This window comes from Suncus etruscus, chromosome 2 (assembly GCF_024139225.1).
Source record: "Suncus etruscus isolate mSunEtr1 chromosome 2, mSunEtr1.pri.cur, whole genome shotgun sequence".
Taxonomy (NCBI): Eukaryota; Metazoa; Chordata; class Mammalia; order Eulipotyphla; family Soricidae; genus Suncus; species Suncus etruscus.
The window spans coordinates 123,723,517-123,751,269 of NC_064849.1; the positions used below are offsets into that span (position 1 = coordinate 123,723,517).

Genomic DNA, 27,753 nt, shown 5'->3' on the forward strand with positions numbered 1-27,753 from the left:
AAGTAACCCTTGTGTGACCCAAAAACAAACAAAAGAAAAATGAAAGAAAAGGAGAAAAAGAAGGAAGGAAGAAGGAAGGAAGGAAGGAAGGAAGGAAGGAAGGAAGGAAGGAAGGAAGGAAGGAAGGAAGGAAGGAAGGAAGAAGGAAGAAGAAAGAAGAAGAAAGAAAGAAAAAAGAAAGAAAGAAAGAAGAAAGAAAGAAAGAAAGAAAGAAAGACAGAAAGAAACAAAGAAAGAAAGAAAGAAAGAAAGAAAGAAAGACAGAAAGAAAGAATTAAGGAAAGAAGAAAGAAGGAAGGAAAGAAGGAAGGAAGGAAGAAAAAGGCAAAAAAGAAAGAAGGAAAAAGAAAGGAAGAAAAAAAGAAAAAGGAATAAAGGAAAGGAAGAAAAGAAAGAAGAGAAAAAAGGGAAGGAAGAAGAGAAAGAAAGAAAAGAAAGGCAGCCTCAAATTAAGCGGTTCATTCCTTGTCTCTCTCATACACACACACACACACACACACACACACACACACACACACACACACACACACACCTACCTCCCCAGGGAGAACTTGCCCCTTTCTTTTTTAATATTTTTATTTATTTAAACATCTTGATTACAAATATGATTGTGATTAGGTTTCAGTCATGTAAAGAACACCCCTCATCTCCAGTGCAACATTCCCACCACCAATGTCCCAAATCTCCCTCCATCCCACTCACCCCCACTCTAGACAGGTTTTCCAGTTCCCTCATTCATTCTTTTTTTTAAAATATATTTTTTATGTAACATGATCATATTTGGGTTACAGTCATAACAAGAACACCCCCCCCCCTTCACCAGTGTAACATTACCTCCTTTCCCCTTCCCACTTCCCATCCCCTGCCTGTATTCGAGACAGGCATTCTACTACAATTGTTTTTAAGTTCAGTAAGTCGTATTTTTTTCCTTAAAGGATAAAAGTAAAAAAAAAAAAAAGTAAAGGTGTAATAGTAGCAATCGCCGTTGTTTGCAAAGGTCCAGAAAAATGGGGAAAATGGAAAAAAATCCTTGACCTGATTACTAAAAAGGCCTCACCTCAGTTTATTGGCACAAGACAGACTCGCCCCTTTCTTAATGCTCCAGCCCGCGCAACTCACCCGCACCGACCTCAGGTTCCTTCGCCCAAAGCAGTACGGAAGTTCAGGTTGACGTCGCGTGCGCGCGCTGCGCGTTGATTGGCCGGGCTCCCGCGTCTCCAGCCAATCCTGAAGCTCTCTCGGCCGTGACGCGCAGGCGGCGCCGCCACTCGGCGATTGGTAGCCGAGCCGTGGCGGTCGCGCCTCTTCTGACGTCAGGGCAAGATGGCGGAAGAAGCGGGTCTGGAGTCCCTGCAGAGGAGGAGAAAGCGGCGGGACCCGGAGGAGCTGGAAAGCGCGGAACAGAAGCCAAAAGACCTGACAGCGGCGGTGACGATGGGCCAAGAGAACGAAGAAGAGGAAGAAGAGCGCTGGGTGGGGCCTCTACCTGTGGAGGCAACGTTAGCCAAGAAGAGGAAAGGTAGCTAGCGGCCAAGATTCGAACCTGGGCGAGTTGCAATGCTGCGTCGTCGGGCGGATTTCGAGCCAGAACAGGGAAGCCGAGTGTGTGTTGTCGTGGGGTGTTTGTGCTCCCAGAGGGACTTCTTTCCCCTGGCCACACTGTAGCCTGCACGTCCTCCCATAATTGGGGTTGGGGCTCTGTGCAGTATCTTCTTGTGAATACTGAATTTATTGCAATAGATAAGAAAGTTCCTCGACGCTGGTTTTCTATTAAGTTTTGGGGTGTCTAAAGTTTGGGGTGTTTAGCAGGTGTGGGGCTAAAGTCTTTAGCTTTGTGCACGCACGGGTTCGTGAGCGCCTGTGCTTCTCAAGTCCTGCAGAGGAAGTAAAAGATTATTTCAAATGATCCTACCAGTGAGATTTCTTTGGGGGGAAGTTTAAGTGTATCACAGATTTCTTCTATTAGAATAGAGCTCTAGGATTCTCAAACTATCCTAACCAAGTTAAATTGGCCTGAAACACGTTGCCACTGGCGTGGAATACTGGCTGATACAATTGATCAACTAAAAGGATGGAGAGAAGTATAGAATAAAATTTCTTTGTTTCAATTTTTTCTGTGGACTGTTTTCCATAAATGGCACTAAAATGTGATCTCGCCAAGCTCCAATAATCTTACTCGATTTTAATCTTTCTGCTACTCATAATTATTTTTTCTTTGTTTGTTTGTTTTGGGTCACACCCTGCAGCACTCAGGGATTACTCCTGGCTCTATGCTCAGAAATCACTTCCTGGCAGGCTCGGGAAACCATATGGAGTGCCGGGATTCGAACCCATGACCTTCTGCATGAGATGCAAACGCCTTACCTCCATGCTATCTCTCCGGCCCCACTCATAATTATTTTTTTAATTATTTTCTAAAATTCAGTCTCCCTGAAATTGTCATCCAAATCTTTTACTGGATGTGATCTTCCCGTGCTTCCTTAGCATACATTTCCATTACCTCTTTTTTTTTTTTTTTTAACCCTCCAGAAGGGAGTATGAGTGGATGATGTGAGTGTGTGGAACAGGCCCAGGTACTAAAAGCCTACTTCTATATGTTGTGAGGTGGTTCTTGGGATCGTTGGTGCTGGAGGTCCAACCCTGGCTTCTGAATGCACTTAACTCTTTGAACTGTTTCTTGGTTCACTTCCATAGCTCTTTACAGGGCCTTCTTAATTCTGCTGCACCAACCATATCCACTTGGAAAGGGATTGTGCTTTCTTTCTCCTTTGGGTGACTTCTCCAAGAACCCAGGAACGAATCTCCTCATCTTTTTTACCTAGATAATTTTAGTTCAACCTTTAGCACTCAATTCAGCCATCTCTTTCACTTGTATGTCTGTGACTGCTTCTTCAGGGCAGCTTTCCAATTTTTCATGCTGAATTTACAGGTAGCCCAATATTATGTACTTGAAATTTGAAGTCATTGCGGGGTGGGAGGAAATAGTTGGCAGTGCTTAGGGCTAACTCCTGACTGCACTCAAGTATTACTCCTGACAGTGCTTGGGGACCATATGGATGCCAGGATTTAACCCATGTTAGCCACTTGCTTCCCACATTTCTTTTTTTACATTGTAGTTTGACACCCTTAAATTATATTATTGTTTCCAAATCTTTTTTTCTGTATGAATATTTGAGTGGGGAGGCACTCCATCCAGGCAATTATTAGAGACTTTGCTGGTGAAGTGCTCACAGAAGAAATTTTCCAGAGTTCCAGGAACATTGTTTTGGGATTCAGGAAAAATTTGGGACTTACTTTAACCTTTTGAGGCACATCCTAGAACCTTACCCACCCGGGTTCTGTTTAACTGTTTACATGTTACTTGCTACATTTTGTAATTATTATTTATTCATCTTATTGTTTTGCTTTTGTTTCTTAGTATTGCTAGAACAACACATAAAAACAAAAATGGTGTCTGCAGATATTGACTATCACAAAACAGTTCCACATTTATCTCATTAGTACACAATAATGCTGAAGTTGGGAAAGGTCACCATAGAATTGGATGTCACTATGTCCATGTTTTGAAAACAAAAATGGGAGCTGGAGCAATAGTAGAGCAGGTAGTTCTTGCCTTGCATGCGACTGAACATGGTTTGGTCCCTGACATCCCATATGGTTCCCCAAGTCCTCCAGGACTGATAACTGAGTTTAGTGCCAGGAGTAAGCCCTGTGCACCACCAGGTATGTCCCCACCCCCCAAAAAGTAGGAAGACACAAATAGTTAATTGGGCACAATGTTTTAACAAAATAGTCAAAGAATACAGACCTTGCATAATCTTGGGATTCTGTCGTTAGCACCACACGGCCCCCTGCCAACATTGGCAGTTTGGTCTTGATGGCCTTTGAGCTCTTCCTAATGATACTCCTTTCAAAAAATATGATTGAACACTGAAGTGGATAATCTATAGGATAGTTTCAATCTAAAATTCTAAGCATTTTTTAATTTGCCCATTTAAGACCCAGAATTGGTGATTTCAAAAGATATATGTAACTGCATATCTAATTATAGCATATCTGTATATCTACATGTACTATATATAGATTATATCTGCCTTAAACAGATATACTATAGTAGCCACTACTTCTTACTATTTAGCATTAAAAACTGGATCTACATGGTTAGAAGATGGCTGCAGTAGTTTTGTGGTTTTTCCTCAGAATGGATTCATATATATATATATATATATATATATATATATATATATATATATATATGTATGTATTACGTATGTATATATATATATATATCTGGTGAGTGATTTCACTTTGCTGATCTCACTTTGCTGGGGATCAAACTCAGAATGTCATGCACTCAAGGCAAGTATTTCCAGTCTACTACTGAGTCACATGCTCAGGCCTAAAATGTTTTTTTTTTCCTTTTTTTTTCCCCTGGGTTTAGTTTTTGTACCACACTCAGTTGTGCTCAGGGTTTACTCCCAAGTGCTATACTCTGGGGCAGGGGTCCTCAAACTTTTTAAACAAGGGATCAGTTCACTGTCCCTCAGACCATTGGAGGGTCTGACTATAGTAAAAACAAAACTTAAGAACGAATTCTTATGCACACTGCATATATCTTATTTTGCAATGAAGAAACAAAACAGATACAAATGCAATATGTGGCCCGCGGGCCATAGTTTGAGGACCACTGCTCTGGGGTCATTGCTGATTGACTCGGTAATCATTTAGGAGCTTTTTATTCATTCATTCGTTTGTTTGTTTTTTAAGGCAAGCTCCTTATCCACTGTACTATCTTTCTGAGTCAGGTGTTTTCTTTTCTTTTTTTTTTTTTTTCAATTTTTTTTAGGTGTTTTCTTTTCTTGATGAAACCTTCTTAGTAAGCCACTTCTTAAATTCTAAGTATAAATGTAGTTTCTAAGAACTCCTTAAAACTGACTAATGGTGCCATTCAGTACTCTGAAATAAATAGAAGTTAAGGGTGATATAAAAAATATAATAGGTATCAGTGAGATAGGACAATAGTTAAGAAACTTGCCTTAAAAAAAAAAAAAGGTTTTGTAGAGTGGCAGGCAGGAGAAGGGGAGAGGGTAGTGCAACACAGATGGGTATGAGACGAACATAAAGGTGGCTAACACACACATATGCACAGGCATATATGTAACATAAAAAAAAGAGAAAGAAAAGAAAAAAAAGAGAATAAAAAAAAGAAAGAAAAGAAAAAAAAAACAAAAACTCTTGCTTTGTGGCAGACCCCAGTTTGATCCTGGTACCTCAGCACAGAGCCAGGAGTAGCTCCTGAACACTGCCAAGTATAGCCCTAAATGCTCCCTCCAATTTTTTTAATATTTAATTTGTTGTTGAAAATAATTGTTTATTTCTTCTCAGTTTTAGAGTTTGAGAGAGTCTATCTTGACAATCTTCCCAGTGCATCCATGTATGAACGTAGTTACATGCATAGAGATGTTATCACCCATGTGGTATGCACCAAGTAAGTCCACATTATTTGTTTCTACTTTTATTATTTTTAAAAATGCTTTTTACATGGAGGTAGCTTTGTAGAGCTATATATAGCATATAATGAGTTTATATTTTAAATCCATAAATATTATAATAACGCATTCGTCAAGACAAAATGCTGTAGTTTACATTCTGTAGTTCGTTCTTAAAGATGGAACTCTGTAGTCTGTATGTCTTTTTGGAAATGAAAGCTAAAACGGAACAAACTGGGTATGTAGAAAAATCTTAGAAGAAAAGTACATTAATTAAAATGGGAGTATTTGGAAACAAGAGAGGTAGTACAGGGGATAAGGCGCTTGCTTTGCATGCCCCTGATTGATTCTGGGTTGTGGCCCCCAAACCCCAAAACAAGTAGGGAGTAATTGTTAGCTGAACTTTTGGGTGCTAATAGGCAAGTGATGAGGACTAAGATATCCCAGCAATGTCATAGATCTTCTAAATAAATAAGTGGGAGACTTGGAGAAGAATAGAAAGAGTTGTAGTAAAATTCTCCTGTTGAGTTCATCATATTTCCAGGCACTGTGTAAGCAATTTTCATCAATTTTCTCATTTATCTTAAGGATAATAAGGTATATAATAGTTATAAATATATCTTTTATAGATAAGAAGACAAGTTTTGAAACACTAAATGGTAGCTCAGACTAGAGGAAAAAAGGCAAAGACTAAATCCCAAGAGACTTTTTTTTGTTTTGTTTTGTTTTCGGGGGGGGGGTCCACACCTGGTGAATCTCAGGGTTTACTCCTGGCTGTGCTCAGAAATTGCTCCTGGCTTGGGGAACTACATGGGACGCAGGGGGATTGAACTGAGGTTCATCCTAGGCTAGCGCAGGCAAGGCGGATGCCTTACTGCTTGTGCCACTACTCCAGCCCCCTAAAAGTCTTTTTATCCTTTTTTTTTGGTAGGACAAGGGATCAACATAGGGCCTCACATGTGCAATGTAGATTCTTTATTCCTTGAGCCACATCCTGTTCACAGAATTTTCTACTTTTTTTTGGTTTGTTAGTTTTTATTTTTGTTTTGGGAACACACCTGGCAGCGCTCGAGTTACTCCAGCTCTGAGCTCAGAAAAGCTCTTGGCAGGCTCGGGGGACCATATGGAATGCCAGGAATTGAACCTGTGTTGGCAAGGCAAATGCCCTACCCGCTCTGTTATCACTCTGGTCCCAGAATTTTCTTTCTTTCTTTCTTTCTTTTTTTTTTTTTGTTTTTTGTTTTTTGGGTTACACCCAGCAGCACTCGGTTTACTCCTAGCTCTAAGCTCAGAAATAGCTGCTGGCAGGCTTGGGACCATATGGGATGCTGGGATTCCAACCACCGACCTTCTACATGCAAGGCAAACACCTTACCTCCATGCTATCTCTCCAGCCCCCCCCCCCACAGAATTTTCTATTTTTTTTCTTTCTTCTTAACTTTCTTTTTTTTTATTATTATTGTGTTTTTTTAATTTTATTTAAACACCTTGATTACATACATGATTGTGTTTGGGATTCAGTCATGTAAAGAACACTACCCATCACCAGTGCAACATTCCCATCACCAATGTCCCAAATCTCCCTCCTTCCCACCCAGCCCCCACCTGTACTCTTTTTTATATGGACTTTGAACTTGTGATTATGAGAGAAGCATGTTTTTTTGTTTGTTTGTTCTAAAGACCACTTGGGCTAAGATGAGATGAGTGGATTGTTGCCCAAGTAAAGGACAAATGCAGAAAGAAGCAATTTAGAAACTATTTAGTATAGAAACCTGAATTTTTTTTTTTTAACCCAAAATTGCAGAGTGGGGCCGTAGAGTTAGCACAGCTATAAGGTTTTACCTTGCACTCGGTGTACCTGGGACAGACCTGTGTTCAGTTCTCGGCATCCTATATGGTCCCCCGAGCCTGCCAGGAGCGATTTCTTAGCACAGAGCCAGAAGTAACCCCAGAGTGCCCCTGGATGTGGCCAAAAAAAACCCTAAAAACACCAGAAAACAAAATTGCAGAATGTAATGGGAATACAGGTTTTTGAGGTTAAGCAGATCTGCTATAATATGCTGTTTTGTAGCTATAGATTTGGGGCATATTTATTTACTTAGAGAACTTGGGGTTGGTCATACCTGGCAGAGCTCAGGGGACTGTTCTTAGCTCTGCGCTCAGGAATAGTGATGCTGCAACTATTGGCAGTGTTGAGTATTCCACCAGTTGGCCACATTTAAGGCTAGTGCCTTAACCTCTTCTAGCTCTTTCACTGCTAGGGCAAATTATGTAGAAGCTTCTTAAAAACAGACTGTCTAGTTAATTTTGCAAGGAAGGGACCCTAAAGTCTAGTGATTCCTGGTAAGTTTTTTCCTATAGTTACGTCCTAGTTCAGTTCAGTAACTGTTATATCCAGGAGAGAGCTCAAATATGTAATATTAGGTATTCCCTAATAAAATTTTATCTTATATGATTATTTTTTAACTCTATGAAAGAATCATACTTAGTGAATGCTGGTTTTCAGGATGCAGATTCATTCAACTGTCTTAGAAATTAATTTTTATAATTTTTATGTATGCAGAACAGATTTTATTATTACAGCCAGTCATGATGGACATGTTAAGTTCTGGAAGAAAATAGAAGAGGGAATTGAATTTGTTAAACATTTTCGTAGTCATCTGGGTAAGGATTTCCCTTTTCATTTTTTGTTTGTTTGTTTTGGGGTTTTTTATGGCTTTCTTAAAAAGCTATACTAGCTAATTTTTTAAATTATGCACATTAAATTTCATTGGTATTAACAAGAATGTTTGAATTTGATTTATTTAAATAGGAATTATTGAGAGTATTGCAGTTAGCTCTGAGGGAGCATTGTTCTGTTCTGTGGGTGATGATAAAGCAATGAAGGTGTTTGATGTAGTAAATTTTGACATGATCAATATGCTGAAACTTGGGTAAGTCTTTTTTTTAAGTGTATATATTTTATATACCTAGTGAAATCACTTTTTAATTTAATTTCATACGTATTTTTAATAAGGCTATGAAAAAATATACATCTGATTCTGTTGGGGAAATTAGATATGATGAATTTTTGTTATGTTCTTTGGTGCTTATATGATTTTTGTCACTGATCACAGAAATTCCCAAATAGCATCAAAACAAAGATTCCTTATATTTATTTAACATTACTCAACAATGGTTCATGATGTCTACTTTTCTGGTTTTAGATAAAGTTTTTTGCTGATCTTCTGTAGTTCAATAATAATAATGATCATATGCTACTATCTAGAATTAGAGTTATTGGTGATTTTAAATTTGAAGTGCTTATGCCATGTGGTTAAATTTAAAATAATGAGATAAATTTAGTCATGTCTTTTTAAAGATAAACTTACACAAATATATATTTATATATATAGATATAGATATTATATAGATATATGTGTGTCAGTTTGAAGGTCCGGTTGTACAGTTTTTATACTTGTCTTTATCTGTTAGGCCTATAGGTAAAAGATTATAAACTGGGTAGCTTACACAACAGATATTTATTTTCTAATAATTCTAGAAGCTGGAAGGTTCAAGGTCAAGATTTCAATAGGATTTGATTTCTGCTGAGAATTCTTTTCTGAGTTTCAAAGAGTCCTCATTAAGGAGATGATGAGAGGAGTGAAAACTCTTCAGCTGTTTCAAGACCACAAACTTCAAGGCCAAAGCCCCATCTTTTGGCCTCATTTAGCACAATTACCTCCTAAAAATCCTATGCTCAGATACCATCACTTCAGGAATTAGGATACCAATATCAAAAATGAGGGTGAGGTGTATAATTCACTATCTTGCAGAACTTTTTTTGTTTGTTGCCACATCCAGCAAAGTTTGGGGACTTCTTACAGCTTGATGCTTGGAGGTTTCTTCCAGGAGTTCCAGGGAATGAACCCAAGCCACCTCCTTCATGCAAAGTATATACTCCAGTCTGTTGAGTGCTCTGATTCCACAGAGCAGGATTCCTTATGAGCCTTTTCACCAAATTCAATTTGTGAACTGAAGGAAATTCTAATGGAAATAAAGGAATTTATGGCCCAAGCTTATTTTTTTTGCTGTATATAGAAATATCTATTCATCATTTGTGCACTTGTTTCTGTACTTTACTTCCTTAGTTTTTAGCTATTTTTAAAACATCAGATTTATTCATAAACATTGCCTATTTGCCAACCTTAAGCATGTTGGAATATTTTTTTAAGCTTTGATAGAAGTTCAAAAAAAGAAATTTTTTAAAAGTTTATACATTGAGATATTAATTCAAAGAATAATGCTTCCAGAATTTGTTTTATGTTTTGTTTTGTTTTGGGCCATATTTAGTGGCGCTCAGAGGTTATGATGAGGAAAAGATTTCTTAAATGTTTTTAGGATATATATATTTTTTTAACTTCTCTTTTTCAAAGGACTGCTCCATTTTAGAATTCTAGCCTGCTAACAGAAATCTGCCAGAGAAGTGGGAGCTACAGAAACAAAGAGGCCTCAGACAGTTAGGAAGAGGTTTCAGACTGCTAGCTTGAACTAAGATAAGCAAATTCTGCCTTCACAGCTCCCAAGGACAGCAAGCCTGGAAGATAAGACCAGTCTTGGGCATGTGAGATCAATACCCATTTATGCTCACTGTTAGTTTATAACTGCCACTTTAAGTTTTGAGCTTTATAGGATATATCAATAAGTTAAGTTAATTGATAAGTATTCATGTACTATTACTAATTATTATAAGCCTAGAGTGATTCGAGCAGTACCAGCCAGAGGGGGCTCTTGGCGCCAGAAAGCCCAACTCCCATGTTTCTAAGGCTGACGTATGTGCCACTCTATGCCAAGAACTCTAACCATTAGCTACATTTGAACCTTGAGTTTTACTAATCCCCTTTCTTCTCTACAACTAACTAGGCCAGGGTCCTGGCCCACTGTGATAAGCTGACACCTGCAATATGTAACACTAGAATTGATAAGTTTTAATGGTCATCTCTTTGTTCATTGAATGTGTCTCTCAAAGTTATGATTTTTTTTTTAAAGTAAGCCTTTGTTCATAGCTGCGTCTATGACTGATAAGGAAAAGTGCTGTACTTGCTTGAAAATTCCTATATAAACTCTGCAAAAAAGAGCCTCGGGGTCTCTGCTCTGAGATATCTCTCTCAGCAGACGACCCTCACCGGTCAGATTAAAAACTTCACCTTTTGCTCGTGCATGGTCTGTGTCTCTTTGAAACCCTCAAGGCGCTGAAAGGACGGAGGGGCACATTGCCCCTGACCCCAACAGTTACTTTTGGCTCTGTACAGAAATCGCTTCTGGCAGGCTTGGAGAACCAGATGGGATGCTGTGGATCCAACCCATGTGCAAGCAAACGACCTACCTGCTGTGCTATCACTCCAGCCCCAACTTCCAGAATATTTTAAAGTCTAAGTCTGATAAGTAGATAAGTTTCCTTATCTACTCAAGAGAAATAAATCATCTGCTATCATTTTTCCCTTCTGATTTTATTTCAAATTTTCATTGTGTCAAAAGGGTCAAAAAGAGAAAAGAAGTAATAACCATTCTTAGTTGTTTCTTGCCACTCAAGTTTGCCCTCTACAGTTCTCTACTACTTTTAAGCAAAGCAGTTTTTCTTGTGAGACTGAGTAGGAATGCTTTCTGATATTAACATTTTTTCTCTCCCTCAATTCTTCACTATTTTAGCTATTTTCCTGGACAGTGTGAGTGGATTTATTGCCCAGGCGATGCCATATCATCTGTTGCTGCTTCTGAGAAGAGTACAGGAAAAATTTTCATTTATGATGGTCGAGGAGATAATCAGCCACTTCATGTTTTTGACAAACTTCACACATCACCTCTTACTCAGATACGACTGAACCCAGTTTACAAAGCAATAGTGTCCTCTGACAAATCTGGGATGATGGAGTATTGGACTGGGCCTCCTCATGAATATAAATTCCCAAGAAATGTGAATTGGGAATATAAAACTGACACAGATTTATATGAATTTGCCAAGTGTAAAGCATATCCGACCAGCATATGTTTCTCACCCGATGGGAAAAAAATAGCTACTATTGGTTCTGACAGAAAAGTTAGAATTTTTAGGTTTTTAACCGGAAAACTCATGAGAGTCTTTGATGAATCCCTAAGTGTAAGTGCAATTTAAATTTAATTTTCTTTAAAGTGTATTTTGTGATATTTGGTAAAGTGTATCTTTCCTAGATTTAAATACCTAGATTGATGGTTATTTTCTCATCATGTTCCATGGCTTCTCATCTTTTCCGTCTTCTGTCTTTATTGCTTTTCAGAAATTCTCTTCCCTAGGCTTATGAAGCATGCTGTTCTTTACTCAAGTGACTATTTTTGGTTTCAGTGTTGTGTGTTATTTACAACTCCTTTTAGATCCTCCAAATTCTAGATCCTCTTTACTTCTTTCTTTAATCACTATTTGCTGATTTGACTACATTTTTTCCCTCTCACAGTTTATGTTAAAGGGTGGAAGCCGTAGTGTGGTTCCAACCAATTAGAATCTTAGTTTTATGGCAAATTTTATTAGATATTGTATTGTTGTTTTTGTTCTTGGGCCACACCTGGAGGTCCTCAGGACTTACTCATGACTCTCTACTTAAGGATCATTTCCGGCAGTGCTCAGAAAACCATAGTGTGGTTCTTGGAATTGAACTGGCTTTTAATAAAGCGCTTTAATCCCTGTCTTATTTATTCAGTCCACATACTGTAAAGTTGTTTTAGTGTTTTATTATTGAGAATCATTGATCAGTTATGTGCATAGGGGTCCTGGTCTTATGTTATTTATTTATTTTTCAATTTTTTGGTTTGAGGGCCATATTGGCTATGCTAAGGGATTATCCCTGGCTGTCAGGAATAACACTCAGGAATCAGTCCTGGTGGTCCCCAGTGGACCCTAGGGTTTGCTGGGAAATCAAACCCCCAGGTCAGCCATGTGCAGGGTAAATGCTGTACCCACTGTACTATCTCTCTGGTCCCTAGGGTCCTTGATCATAAGGCTAAAATACACTGAAAAGACTATGATAATGTGTTTTATCAGTTAGAATCAACACTTTTTTAATGGGGACTACCTACAGTCTATAGTCATCTACGGACTTTTTTTTTTTTTTGGTTTTTGGGCCACACCCGTTTGATGCTCAGGGGTTACTCCTGGCTAAGCGCTCAGAAATTGCCCCTGGCTTGAGGGGACCATATGGGACGCCAGGGTAGGGTCCTTCTTTGGCTAGGCTTGCAAGGCAGACACCTTACCTCTAGCGCCACCTCGCCAGCCCCCATCTACAGACTTTAAGCCTAGAAATTGAATCCTTTCTAGCAAAAATACCAGGGTTCCCTTGGTACAAAAAAGTATTACAATATTTTTGATGATTTCTGCACATGAATAAGCAAGTACATCAGTTTGAGAGACAGGAGATCCTAATCGCCAGCTTTCTTCGTTCTCTAAAACTTCCTCATGCTTGTTCCTTAGCTCATGCCTCTTTTTGGTTTTGGATTGTTCTCTTCATATCCAGAAAAATGAGATTTTTTTTTTTTAAGTTCACAGAAACTTGAGAAAATAAAATAGAATTCATGAGGCATGAGCCTGGACTTATTTTTGTCTGCAATAGATATCTACCTGTGAATTCTGCTATTTAATAACCTAACTTAAATGAATGTAAAGAATATTGCAAAGGAGAAACTAGCATGATAGTACAAGACTTGCCTTTTATGGAGCCAACTTTTGTTTGCTCCCTGCTCAGAAATAACCATGGAGAATCTCAGATGTACCACCCTCAATCCCTCCTCTCCCCCCCCCCCGAAAAAAACGATCAGGGAAATGAGTAGTGTGATTTCACATAGTAATTTAAGTATGACCCTATATTGAAAACTTAAATATTAAAGATAAACCCTCCCCCAAAAAAGATCAGGGAAGTGTATAATATGGTAATTGAAAATTGTATTAAATATGTAATGACAAAAATGTAACCAAATTTCCAAACTTAAAGGAAACTCATAAAGTCATTGATCTTAAGTCATATTTACATAATGATAGTCTTAAGAGTAGTTGTGCCCAGTGTCAAGATAGCTTAAAATTTTTTTGGTTTGTTTTGTTTTTTGGTCACACCCAGCAGTGCTCAAGGGTTACTCCTGGCTCAGCACTCAGAAATCACTTCTGCTGGGCTTGAGGAACCATATGGGATGGAAGGGATCAAACCCAGGTGGGGGTGGCTGCATGCAAGGCAAGTTCCTTACCCAGTGCACTATCACTGGCTTAATAACGTAAATTTCTGAAGTATCATAAAGTTATGAATAGGTAATGAATAATAAAGAGTTCATTAATTCAAGTGCTTCTTTGTGTCTGGCCAAGGTTTCTTACACAAGAACCTCAGAGTTAGAACTAAATTGTCCAATGTGGTACCACCACCAGTTACATATATCCATTGAACACTTGATATGTCACTAGTCCAAACTGAAATGGATTCAAAATGGAAAATATCCTCAGGATTTCAAAGACTTAATAGAAGAAAATTTAATTAATATCTCTCAAAGTCTTATAAGGTATTTTTGTACTTAATGTTTTAAGTGATTTTGAATTGTTTGAGTTGAATAAATTATTTTGATTAATTTTGGTACATTTGTTTAATGTAGCTTTAAGAAAATTTAAACTTATATCAATGGTTTGCATTATATTTTATTGAAAAGTAATATGTGGTTTATGAAAAGAAGCAGGTCTATAAAGAAAGCAGTAGTTTCATTGTGATTTTTTAAATTAGAATCAGTATAAAATACTAATTTTTATGATTACACTTTTTGTTTACTCCTTACAATATTTAGAATTCTTGTATTTAAGTGTACAGACTGTTCTTAGTAGCTCTTAATATATATATTGTTTCTATGGAAAGTTTTATTCCCTTTATTATATACCTTTTTGTTAATAAATGGTTTGTTTCCTAGATGTTTACTGAACTGCAGCAGATGAGGCAACAGTTACCAGACATGGAATTTGGCCGAAGAATGGCTGTAGAACGTGAATTAGAGAAGGTGGAAGCAGTAAGATTAATTAATATAGTTTTTGATGAAACTGGACACTTCGTGTTATATGGAACAATGCTGGGCATTAAAGTTATAAATGTGGAAACAAACCGGTAAGCTTTAATATGATGTTTGCTTTTTTAAAAATGTACTTATGGGGGACTATTTCCTCCTTTTGAGAAACAATGAGAGTTTTGTTTGTTCCAAGACAAGTGGAATGGTCCCAAATGTCTAAACTTAACCAAATGTTTTGACTGGATTTTTCTGTGGTCTTTAGTTGTTTATAATCTTATGTAAAAAGTTTCCACTCATGTTTGTAAAAGAAATAGAAAGAAGATATGCATAGTTTCAAGTTTTTTTTAACGAGTTTCAGTCTGTCTTTTGCTTATTGATTTAAATTAGACTGGTTCAAGTTAAATGTTGCCAAATATTTTAACCACAGAATTCAGCATTACATCCTGCTAGACATAAAATCAGAAGTTAAAATGCATGAAACCACAATAAGCCTTTTGTGCAAACAGTACTTTTGGTCTTAGAACAAAATAGCTACAATCAGATACTATCACTGAATGAAAATGAAAAAAAACCTCAGTATATTTTAGGAAAAAAAAATAGTGTGCTGTTAAAGAAACAAAAAATCTTGTGCTATACATAATTCCCAAAGATAAATTTATATTGTAGTTTTTATAAAAATAAAATCTAAAGGATTACAAAAGGTTCAGGTTATAGGTAAAAATTATATGACTGACTGATTGTATTTTTTAACCTTCAAATTATAGCTCCTTACCAATTTAAGATATTATGAGGGAGAGGATAGAGTCACACTGAAAATTTTCATTATTCCCAACAAAGGTAAAGAAAGAGGATTCTGTAGTGTCATTATGATTTAATTCTGATAATTTTGTCGTATAAAACTTTTTAGGTGTGTGCGGATTTTAGGCAAACAGGAAAATATTAGAGTGATGCAGTTGGCTTTGTTCCAGGGAATAGCCAAAAAACATCGTGCTGCAACTACTATAGAAATGAAAGCTTCTGAAAATCCCGTGCTTCAGAATATTCAGCCTGATCCAACAATAGTCTGTACATCTTTCAAAAAGAATAGATTTTATATGGTATGTAGAAGTACTGGGAAGTTGACTTACAGTTTCAGTTTGGTTAGGAATTTCATTTTCTTAGCTTATGCTTACAACTGAAGAAAATGTTGGCAATAAAAGCATGCTTTTTATACAACCAGAATACCATCTAACTACATTACTATTGTAGAATTTTAAGAGAACATGATTTTAAATATGTACTGTTTGCCATCCTGTATTAGAATTATTTTTCAATTTGGTTTTTACAAAACTGTTTGTCATGATGATAGGAAGTAAATAGTTATAGTCATAATTGTATCCAAAATAGCTTTTCTGTGGAGTCTATTTATTTTTCTTCATTTTGTTTTGGGGCCACAGCCAGTGCTCAGGAGTTATTCCTGTCTCTGCTTAGAGATCACTCCTGGTCATTCTAGTATCCCTCCTGGCAGTGCTGAGGGGACCAACTAGAATGCCGGGAATTAAACCTAGGTAGGGTACGTGCAAAGCAACTCACCATACTATATTTCTATTCCCCAGTTTTCCTATTTTCTAAATTATTTTAAGGTTTTAGTTTTTAGCTTTATTATTATTATTATTATTAATTTTTTTTTTTTTGCTTTTTTTGGCCACACCCTGTGATGCTCAGGGGTTACTCCTGGCCTTGCGCTCAAAAATCGCTCTTGGCTGGGGGTACCATATGGGATGCTGGAGATCAAACCACGGTCCTTACTGGATTGGCTATGTGCAAGGCAAACGCCTCACGGCTGTATAATCGCTCCAGCCCCTTTATTAGCATAATTTTAAATATTACCTGAACTTGTATGATTTTCTTCTTTAAATATATATATTTTTACCTTTGAATCCAGTATATTAGAGTTAGGTTGAAATTATCTTTCTGAAGAAATTTTTTTCCTGAATTTTTACTTTAAAGAAATTTATTTTTACCTGATAATTAAGACTGGGCTCAAAAATCATTCTACTAAACTAATTAGTAAGTAGTTCCTTCCTAATTGTTAATCAAGTGGGGAAAAAATTCCCAAAATGGAAACCTTTCTCTGTCTTTCATACTGCCACCAGATATTTTTTGTTTTGTTTTTTTATTGTTGTTGTTGTTGTTGTTGTTTGAGCTATATACAGCTGTGCTCAAAGGTTATTCCTGGCTCTGCACTCCGAAATTACTCCCAATGAACTTGGGGGACAAATGGGTTGCCACTTATCAAAACTGGGTAGGCCATGTGCAAAGCAAGTATCTTATTGTTGTACGATCTGTCTGGCCCCACCAAATCATTTTGTTTTGTTTTTTTGTTTGTTTGTTTGGGGCTACACACATCATTAGTGCTCAGGGCTTATTTCTAGCTCTACGTTCAGGGATCACTTCCCCATAGTTGCTCTTGAGATCAAATATGGAGTTGGGGATTAAACCTATCTGTGTGCAAAGCCTTACCCACTATACTATCTCCCCAGCTCATCCTTCAGATCATTTTTGAGATCCAAAAGGCCTTCTTTTTCTACATAAAATTCTTAGATTTCTCAACTACTTTCTTTATTAAATGCCTTTATTTTATTTTTGTTTTGGGGGCCATGCATAGCAGTGCTCAGGGGTTATTCCTGGCTCTGCACTCATAAATCACTCCTCGCAGGCTCAGGGGACCAGATAGAATGCTGGGGATCAAATTCAGGTCTGTCCCAGTTGCTTGCATACAAGACAAATGTCCTGCTGCTGTGCTATTACTCTGGCTCCCAAGTGTTTTTATTTTTATGTGCTACATTTTTAATTTAGTTTGTTTGATAGACTGAACTTAGTCCCCTTTGTAATATTGTGTTTTCTAGGTCTTTGCATAGGTTGTTCCTTTTACCTGCTGCACATTTCTTTCCCTCCCAATTCCTACTCACACTTCAGGCTTCAGTTCAGAAACTTTCTGTAGACAATTCTGAGTTACATATGCCTTCTTTTTTTTTTTTTTTTTTTTTTTTGGTTTTTGGGCCACACACGGTGGTGCTCAGGGGTCACTCCTGGCTGTCTTCACAGAAATAGCTCCTGGCAGGCACGGGCGACCATATGGGACACCGGGATTCGAACCAACCACTTTTGGTCCTGGATCGGCTGCTTGCAAGGCAAACGCCGCTGTGCTATCTCTCCGGGCCCTACATATGCCTTCTTAATATCTTATTATCCATCACACTTTCTAGAATGATTTGCTGGTTGGAGGAATTGGGTGCTTCAGACTTCAAACATTATTATCTGCTTGAAATTAAATCTAGAAAGGGCAATATGTTCACTGTTAAGCTCCAGTGTTTTATTATTTTATCTGTAGCCACACCCAGTGGAGCTCACAGACTATAGTCCCAGCAGTGCTCAGAGGACCATGTAGTACAAGGAATCCAATCTGGGCTTTCTACATGCAAAGCATGCACTCAGCCCATTGAGCTATCTCTCCCACTCAAGAAATCCAGAATTTTTTTTTGTTTTTATTGTTTTTGGGCCACACCCATTGATGCTCAGGGGTTACTCCTGGCTATGTGCTCAGAAGTCGCTCCTGACTGGGGTGAGGGGAAAGGGATATGACCATATGGGACGCAGGACATCAAACCCAGGTCCATCCTGGGTCAGCTGCATGCGAGGCAAACGCCCTACCGCTGTGCTATTGCTCTGGCCCTGGAGTCCAGAATTTTAACAACTGAAACATTTTTCTTAATTTTCCCCAGGATTCTAAATTTCTACCACTTCACTCAACATTTGCTTTCTTTTTCTCCTCTCAAGCTCCAGGTTGAAGGGGTGAGAGGCAAGCTATATCACTGATTCATATAACCTCATTCTACCCAACACTAGTTACTACCCATAGTAGTAACAGTTTTTAGGGTGTGTTTTTTTATTTTGTTTTGTTTTTAGTGTTTTGGCTATACTCATCTGTGCTCAAGATTTATTCCTAACTTTGTACTCAGGAATAACTCCTGCTAGAACCTGGGGGACTATATGTAGTGCCAGTGATCAAACCCAGTTTGACTGTTTGCAAGGCTAATTGCCCAACTTACTATACTTCCTCCCTAGCTCCAGTAATATAGCTTTTCACACATTTATAGTAACCCTATAAGTTCTCTAAGTCCTATTCACTAAGCATTTTATATTCCTTCATTTACTCATTGGATACCATTTTGTTATTCCCATTTATAAATGAGGAAATGGAATGAATTATTTCCTGAAGTTACACAACTAGTAAATGGTGGAGCTGAAACTCAAACACAGGTAGTCTAGTGAAAAGCAAATGATGGATAGAATGTGCTATAAGGCCAACATGGAGCACTCCCTCAGAAAGCCACTGCTTAATGTGCACACTAAAAAGATTTCCACCCCAAAGGAGAAAAAAATTATTATTTGCAGTCATAAACCTAAATAAATACAGGATAGTTTGAATCTTAAATATAAAAACAATTCAATTGCCATACACGTCCAATGATAGGAAGGGACTGAAGAATTTATTCATGTTGATTCTTACTGTCTTCAAATATCTTGTAAGCAGTGAAATTTCTAAATTTTAAGTATTACTTAATCCACTTATTATTTCCCTCATTAAGTTTACCAAAAGAGAGCCAGAAGATACAAAGAGTGCAGATTCTGATCGAGATGTTTTTAATGAGAAACCTTCCAAAGAAGAAGTCATGGCAGCAACTCAAGCTGAAGGACCTAAGCGAGTTTCAGACAGTGCCATTATCCATACCAGCATGGGAGACATTCACATCAAGCTTTTTCCTGTTGAGTATGTACTGGTTTTATTGTCTAAAATAAAGAGCAAATATAAATGTGTACATTAGAAGAAACTGGAGTTTAAGATTTTTGTTACTTCGTAAGGAATATTAAGAAATTGAAATGTTTTAGTTCAGAAAAATTGGTTTAGACTGGGGCCGGAGAGATAGTATGGAGGTAAGGCGTTTGCCTTGCATGCAGGTCAATGGTTCGAATCCCGGCATCCCATATGGTCCCCCAAGCCTGCCAGGATCGACTTCTGAGCATGGAGCCAGGAGTAACCCCTGAGCGCTGCCAGGTGTGAACCAAAAACCAAAAACAAACAAACAAAAAAATTGGTTTTGATTTTTTTTTCCTGCCTTTTTTTCTTCAGAGATGGATTGGGGAACAGGCCTTTGGGCCAAGGATTGAGCCCAAGGTTTCATACATGTTTTACCACACATGCAAATAATAGCACATAATGGGAAATGAATACATTGATACTTACATTATTATTGAGAATTACATATTGTTTATAATAGTGCTAGAAATGAAAACTATAAAGAGGTTACAAATTTATTTGTAATCATGTATTTACCATTAATTATATATTCCAACTCTAGGTTGTTTTGTTTTTATTTTTCTTTTAATTTTGGGTCACCTGATAGTGCTCAGGGACTACTTTGATAATTACTGGCAGTTGTTAGAGAACCAAGCAGTTCTGGAGATTGAACTGAGGCCGCCTCAGTTCATGCTGGAGCTATTTCCAAGGTCCTCAAGTATGAATTTTGTTGCTTACTTTTTAAAAATTTTTGTATCTTTTTTTTCTCTTTTTATCCACTCCCCCCTTCTTTCTTCTGAAAGCAAATCCTTAAAGATTATTTTTCTTTCTTGACATGTGCTAGGTATTTACAACCTCTTTAGTCTTATGCTTTTTTGTTTTGTTTGTTAGTTTTTGTCTGGTGTACCACTTGGTGGTATTCAGTTCTTATTCCTGGTTGTGTACTCAGGGATCACTCCTGGTGTATTCAAGAGACCATATGTGGTTCAGGTGATTGAGCCTGGGTCAGGTGTATGCTATATCTCTATGCTGTCACTGTGGCTGCAAAGACATCTTTATCTTTCATGCTTGGGGGACAATATGGAATGTCAGGGATCAAACCTCGGTTGGCCACATTGCAGTGCAAATGCCCTACCTGCTGTACTATCCCTTGGGCCCCAAAAGTGACATCTTTTATATTTTAAAAATAAATAGTGCCAGATCAATAGTACAGGACACTTATTTTGCACATTGCCAACACAGTAACCATCCTTGGTATCACATATATTGTTCAAGGAGCAAACCTTGAACAACAGTTGTGTTTGGCCTATAAACAAGAATACACATATAATGGATATAAGTGTTATATGTACTGGTACTAAACAAACTAAGCAGTTTTAGATTCTTAGGCTATGATTTTAAGTGCTCAGAATTTATTCACTTGTTTTATGTTTTGTGTAAGATGCTCTTGATTCTATTTCTAGAGCTTTTATATGATAATGTACCATATTAAAGTCATCTTGTGAGATTAGTGATATTATTTAGAAAGTTTTATAGTGGGGCCAGGGCAATGGCTCATAGTGCTGGAGAATATGCTTTGCAGGAAAAATGTCTGGATATAGTCCCCAGCCTTTCCACAAGGGACATGTGAGCACCCACCCTACCAGGAGTAGCCTCTGAATACCTGCACCTATAGCTACCTGCCAAAACAAGCTTCAAACTACAAATGTGTGATTGTCATTTAAAGTTTATTAAATTTAAGAGGTATCAAACCTTTGAATAGTTTCTTAGTTAAGATCTCCAGGGCTTTCCCGGGCCACATGCCTGGGCAAGCTGGTGAGTTGGGTCCCTTGGTGGAGCTTGAAGGTACCCTAGGCCTTCCCCCATTATCCATTCAGCTCCTTAGGGAGGGGTCTGGGTGGGGCTCTGAACTTCTGGCCTCCCAGCTTCTTGAAGGATCTCTTCTTCTTGAGCCGGGAGGCTAGCAGGAGGAGGTCTGGCAGGCCCCCGCCATGCCAGAGGTCTGCTTGACCAGGCCTAGCGGGGGTGCGGGACTTGGGTAACCCCAGCACCCCTCTACCACCTTGCTCCAGAATCTCCAGGGCTTTCCCGGGCCACATGCCTGGGCAAGCTGGTGAGTTGGGTCCCTTGGTGGAGCTTGAAGGTACCCTAGGCCTTCCCCCATTATCCATTCAGCTCCTTAGGGAGGGTCTGGGTGGAGCTCTGAACTTCTGGCCTCCCAGCTTCTTGAAGTCACTGGTAATCCCTGTCCAGTCTATATTTTCAGAATCGCGCAGGGGCTATCGCCCCCGCGCGCCACAAGCAAACATTAATAGTACTCACACAAGAAACATTAATAGTACTCACACAAGAAACATTAATAGTACTCACACAAGAAACATTAATAGTACTCACACAAGAAACATTAATAGTACTCACACAAGAAACATTAATAGTACTCACACAAGAAACATTAATAGTACTCACACAAGAAACATTAAAAGTACTCACTATCATTGAATTATGCTTTTATGTATGCAGAATGTCCATTTTGTACTCTGCCCTTTTCCATACCCCTTCATAAGTTCATATTTCTCTTTAACTTCTTTAATTCCTATCATCATTACTCCTCATTTACCCTTTCTAACTTAACTAGTGTAGAGTCCTAAGTCACAGACCAAAGTGGTGCCCTGGAGTTAACACCCACCCAACTATTTTAAAAGGCATAAAAAAGACACTTATATATTTTCAACATTTTATGGGTGTTTTCTTTGATGTCTATAAACTTTTGCTGAATATTTTCTTATACAGTGACGATTTTCCCCCCCACCCCCCATGTTTTTTATCTTCTCTTTGTGAACTGCTCAATATGGAATTTGGTGTGAAAGAATCCCTCAATTTAATACTTACGTTTGAACCAAGTCATGGGTCTTGTTGGAAATATTCTTACGCCCCCATATATCTGATAGCACCACGTGGCTTTATTTCTTGTTTGCTTAGGCACACTAAAATGGGAAAATACTATACATACCAATAGGTTCTTATCTAATAGAGACGAGAACACACAAATCTTGTAGTGCAATGAGACCTTACACCCTGAACACTGACATAAAGACCAGGCACAGGCCTCAGAAGAATGGGCATTCTCCATTCACCCCTTGATCTACAGAAGACATTTACAAAACATCCAAAGTTGTATATAACATCACCTGGTGGCATTCCTGTACCAGGGAAAACCCTACAGCTGCTCTGACATCTATCTACTCAAAAGAAACACCCCTTAACACTGAGAAGACAACAAGAACAATGACCTGCTTACTGGACAGGGCTTGCTGTATTGCCCCTTAATTGTGAGGTTTATCTATAACATCACCTGGAAGCAATCCTCTACCACGGAAGACCCTACCACTGCTCAGACATCGTCCTGCTCAAAAGAGACTTCCCTTAACACTGAGAAGACTTAATAACAACAACCTGCTTACAGGAAAGGGCTTCCTGCATTGCCCTTTCATGGTGAGGTGAAACGAGAAGACACTCCACATCATGACTTCAATGTAGGACATGCAGATTCCAGAATCTTTAATACAGAAACATGATACCAACAACAGAGACTGTGTGAAAAGTGTGTTGGCACTACGGACAATGTCTTGGATCGGACGATAATTTGCCTGAGGCCTAGAGCTGGTCTTATGCCAGGAAACTTCAGGGGTAGGATCTCTTTGTATTTAGGCGAAGGTTATTTCTTTCCATGCCTCTCATATTTTGGTGGGCCTATGCAAACAACAATTGCCACTCTAAGAATGTTTTTACTGTGCTCCTTTGACTCTAATCCTTAAAACGCTCCCACTTAAAATTTGAGGTTAACAAGCTAATATTCATGTACATGGAAATGTAAAAAATACTATGCCTCTAATGTTAAAGGAGTTACATAAGTTTGATGGCTTTAGATTGCCTTGTGTGCTGTTAAGAAATATAATGTGCTACAATCTGGGGACTCGAGGGACAAAATAATCGCACATGGATTCTGTTTTATTTTATCTTAACATTCTTTGGCTGAAAGTTCAAAGTTAAGATATCAGCAAGGGGACTTCTTCTGAGAATTATGTTATGGGTGATTGTCCTTCCACTGTAACTTTACCTTGTCCTCTTTCTTTGCATCTTTTGTTCTTTTGTTCTTATAATTCAAAATAAAAAAAAAAAAAAAAAGAATATGACTTTAAAAAAAAGAATTGGGCCAGAGCAGTGGCACAAGCAGTAAGGCATCTACCTTGCCCCGCTAGCCTAGGTCAGACCGAGGTTCGATCCCTCAGCGTCCCATATGGTCCCTCAAGCCAGGAGCGATTTCTGAGTGCATAGCAAGGAGTAACCCCTGAGCGTCACCGGGTGTGGCCAAAAACCAAAAAAAAAAAAAAAAAAAGAATGTGACTTTACCATAATATTGCTTCATAAGAAAACTACTGTTTTCAGATACTTAGCCCAGTAGTATAAACTATAATTTTAAGGTACTATGGTTATATTTTTAATATGCTAAATGACCTTGAAATAAAAATAAAACTTCCAAATAGCATTAACTCATTGACACAGGCACAGTAGTTTATGTTAATCAACCATATTCAAGTGTGACCCATCTGTGGTTTGTGCTGTGTCAAAGTGTTAAGCCACAAGAATATGTCTTTATTCACATACACTACCAAGTCTTGCTTGTCCTGAGATTAGGTTATGAAAACAAGATAATCCTTTCATTAACACATTGAATACACGATTGAGAAATTGAATTCAAAATAAAACTCTTAAGCTCTTCTGAGTAAATCCCATTTTTTTATTTCCTACTAGGTGCCCTAAGACAGTGGAAAACTTTTGTGTTCACAGCAGAAATGGTTATTATAACGGGCATACATTTCATCGAATAATTAAGGTAAGACTATTTTTTTGCAATTAATGTGCTTCTTCATAACAAGAGATTTAAACATAAGGAATCTTATTCTCTCACTTATCAGTTTATTAGAAAGGAATAGGAAAAATGGACTACTTGAAGCTAAAAGAAGAATGGATGATTATGAATATCAGATCTAGAATCAAAGACAGAAATAGTAGCGAAACACTGCAGCATTATTTTGTCAGCAGCTAACATAAGGGTAAAATGAGTAAAGGGTCCTACTGAGGTGAAACCAACAGCCAACGTAATCTTGTGACTAGTTTGAGAGATATTTTAACAGAAGAATGATGCTGCCACTTAAGTCTGATGCTGCCATTTAAATCTGAGAACTACCTGAAGCACAGGAATGGCCCCAGGATTCTCTTGAGCAGCATTCTTTTTTATTTTCCCTTTCTTTTTTTGTGGGGAAAGGTGGTCACACACAGCAATGCTCCACGATTATTCCTGGCTCAGCTCATCAGAATCAAACCCTGGTCAGCTGCAGACCCTTACCCACAGTAGTTGCTTCAGCCCTCTGCTGAACAGCATTCTATCGGATAATTAAGCACATCGGTAAGGCATTTGCCTTGTACCTGGCCAACACAGGACATCTTATATAGTCCCCTGAGCCAGGAGCGACTGCTGAGTGCAGAGTGAGAAGTAACCCCTGAGTGCAGCCAGGTGTGACTCAAAAACAAAAACAAAACATCAAGTATTGTTTGAAGGAAAAGTAAATTATCAAGGTTCTCAGGGATTAGTGAAATGACATCAGGAAACTGAGTTTTTAAGGGAAAGGAGGAGACAATAGTGGGACAGTTGATTAAGATTTAAACTGTTGGGGCCGGAGAGATAGCATGGAGGTAAGGCTGCCTTGCATGCAGAAGGTTGGTGGTTCAAATCCCGGCATCCCATATGGTCCCCCGAACTTGCCAGGAGCGATTTCTGAGCATAGAGCCAGGAGTAAACCCTGAGTGCTGCCGGGTGTGATCCAAAAACCAAAAAAAAAAAAAAAGATTTAAACTTATACATGCAGATATGACTGATCTGTATTGTACACTTCCTAAACTTATTTTTTATCACCATTTAGTTTTAAATTGTTAGATACTACATGTCACTGAATAAATGAGAATATGAATTTATGTTTCAATCATTAAGATTGTAAAAATACATCATCCAAATTGAAGAAACATTAAGGATTTAATAACATCAACGTATACATTAATTTTGTGGATGTTGAGATTTTACTGAATACCAAGCACTCCTGACAGACATAAAACTCCTTATGTATATAGGAAGAACAGTGTAAGATGCTTTTCATTTATTTAATGAATATGCTTTTATTTTCTTTTAAGGGTTTCATGATTCAGACAGGAGATCCAACAGGTACCGGTATGGGAGGAGAAAGCATATGGGGAGGAGAATTTGAAGATGAATTTCATTCAACATTACGACATGACAGACCATATACACTGAGTATGGCCAACGCTGGATCAAATACTAATGGATCTCAGTTTTTTATCACCGTAGTACCAACAGTAAGTAAAGCATCTCTGTATTGCTGGGAGGATAAGCCAGAGATATTTGTGTTTCTGATCTAAGTGAAAAAATCAATACAAATTAAAGAAAAAATATATAAAGATCACCTACAAATTAGATTTTACTTGGTAAAACAATAATTCTATAATCTAGACACTTGTTTAAAATCAACCGTACCAAGAACAATATTTTTTTACTGCTATCCTATTTCTTCATCTTTTGAACGATGGGAATTTTTTTGGTTTTGGGGCCACACCTGGCAGTGCTCAGTTGTTATTCCTGGCACTGTACTCAGAAGTTATTCCTGGCAGACTCAGGAACCTTTTGGGATATCAGGGATCATGTCATTTCAGCTATGTTCAAGGCAAATGCCCTATTTGCTGTGCTATTGCTCCAGCCCCCAGACTGCCTCTTAATTTTGAAGTAAGGTTCCCTCAAAGATACTAGTTTTAGCCATAATTTGTTTGTTTGTTTTGGGGTCACACCCATCTGCACTCAGGGGTTACTCCTGGCTCTGTGCTCAGAAATTGCTCCTGGCAGGTTCTGGGGACCATATAGGATGCCGGAATTCGAACCAATGTCCTTCTGCATGCAAGGCAAATGCCCTACCTCCATGCTATCTCTCTGGCCCCTGTTTTAGCCATAATTTTTAAGTCATGTTAAGATATAAAACTTAAACAACTTCAGATCCCTTTGGTATGAAAGAATTAGATAAACATTATACTCATATTTAATATAAGTATAGACGTTACTGTACATCATTTTAGCTGAATAAAAAGTGAATTATACAGGCTGGGCAGATAGTATTGGGTCTTTAGTAGTTTATCATATATGTGGACCACCAGTTTTTCCTGCAGCTCTGCATTGCCCCGACACAAAGCCAAGAGTGGCCCCAGTACCTGTTTGTTGTAGCCTAGGCCCTATAAACAGTAGCTTGAATTCTTTTTAACTTGTTCACCCAGACAGGTGTAGTTTAAGAAACCCAGGTTTACTAAGGTTTTTCTATTTATCCTTAAAACAGCCTTGGCTCGATAATAAGCACACAGTATTTGGACGTGTAACAAAAGGAATGGAAGTTGTACAGAGGATCTCTAATGTCAAGGTCAATCCCAAAACAGACAAGCCGTATGAGGATGTCAGCATCATAAATATTACTGTCAAGTAAAATGTTTCATTGTGTAAATATAAATGCTTGTATTAAACATGGGATTATTTCACATTTGGAAGCTGTAAAACTTGAACATACAATTTCTAGAATATGTATTTTTAAAACTTATTAAAGGTCTTTTTTAAAACTCTGCCTTTGATTTTTCTTGCAACATTCTTACTCTAGAGACTAAACTTCAGTAAACAGTACTTATATAGAATTTCTCAGGAGACTCAAAGCCATAGTTCTTAGCTTTTTAAAAAGCCTGCCAGATAATTTTGTTTTATATCCTCCACAAAAAAGTACTAGGTTTTACTAGTACTGGCCATCTCAAAGATTTTTTTCCTTTATTTTCCTTGTATTTCATGCCAAATAGTTTTGTCTTTTGATCATTTTTAGTAATAAAACATAGGAAGTCAGAAGTATAAAATTCTTAAATAATGCAATATTCTTTTCAAATATAAGAATCTGAATTACAGAGCTTGGAAGAGAATTTATAGGGCTGACTGGTAAATGTGCTTTCAAGTGAGAGGGAGACTTAGGTTTCACTCTGGGACTACATGGTCTACCAAATACCAGTAGACCCTTGTGTGCCACCAAGCACCCCCAAGTTAAATTTTTAATTAAATGTTTGAGTATATAAATACCTGAATTCTTGGCTGTTTATTCAGGTCCATTGATTATTTCTCAATTTTTTTCTAATGTGGCTAATTATTTTTAACTTTTATTAAACATCATTTAAAACTCCACCTTTGATTACTCTTTTGTCTTGCAATTATCTTATTGCAAGTAATAACTACCTAACTGTTGG

At 37.9% G+C, this 27,753-nt stretch overlaps 1 protein-coding gene across 2 annotated transcripts; it reads left to right on the plus strand.

The window, feature by feature from the left end:
- Positions 1 to 1,323: 1,323 nt before the first annotated feature.
- PPWD1 (peptidylprolyl isomerase domain and WD repeat containing 1) lies at positions 1,324 to 27,070 on the plus strand. Of its 2 annotated transcripts, XM_049768770.1 has the most exons (11): positions 1,324 to 1,519; positions 5,386 to 5,488; positions 8,053 to 8,153; positions 8,302 to 8,422; positions 11,178 to 11,625; positions 14,433 to 14,623; positions 15,433 to 15,622; positions 19,157 to 19,338; positions 24,178 to 24,259; positions 25,612 to 25,794; positions 26,817 to 27,070. In XM_049768770.1, exons 1-11 carry the CDS (start codon positions 1,324 to 1,326, stop codon positions 26,958 to 26,960), a joined length of 1,941 nt encoding a protein of 646 aa, XP_049624727.1. In that variant the 3' UTR covers positions 26,961 to 27,070. The 2 variants fall into 2 exon arrangements, with proteins under 2 accessions (XP_049624727.1, XP_049624728.1); XM_049768771.1 differs by lacking the exon at positions 1,324 to 1,519 and having other exon boundaries at positions 5,437 to 5,488; positions 8,053 to 8,078; positions 8,400 to 8,422.
- Positions 27,071 to 27,753: the final 683 nt, after the last annotated feature.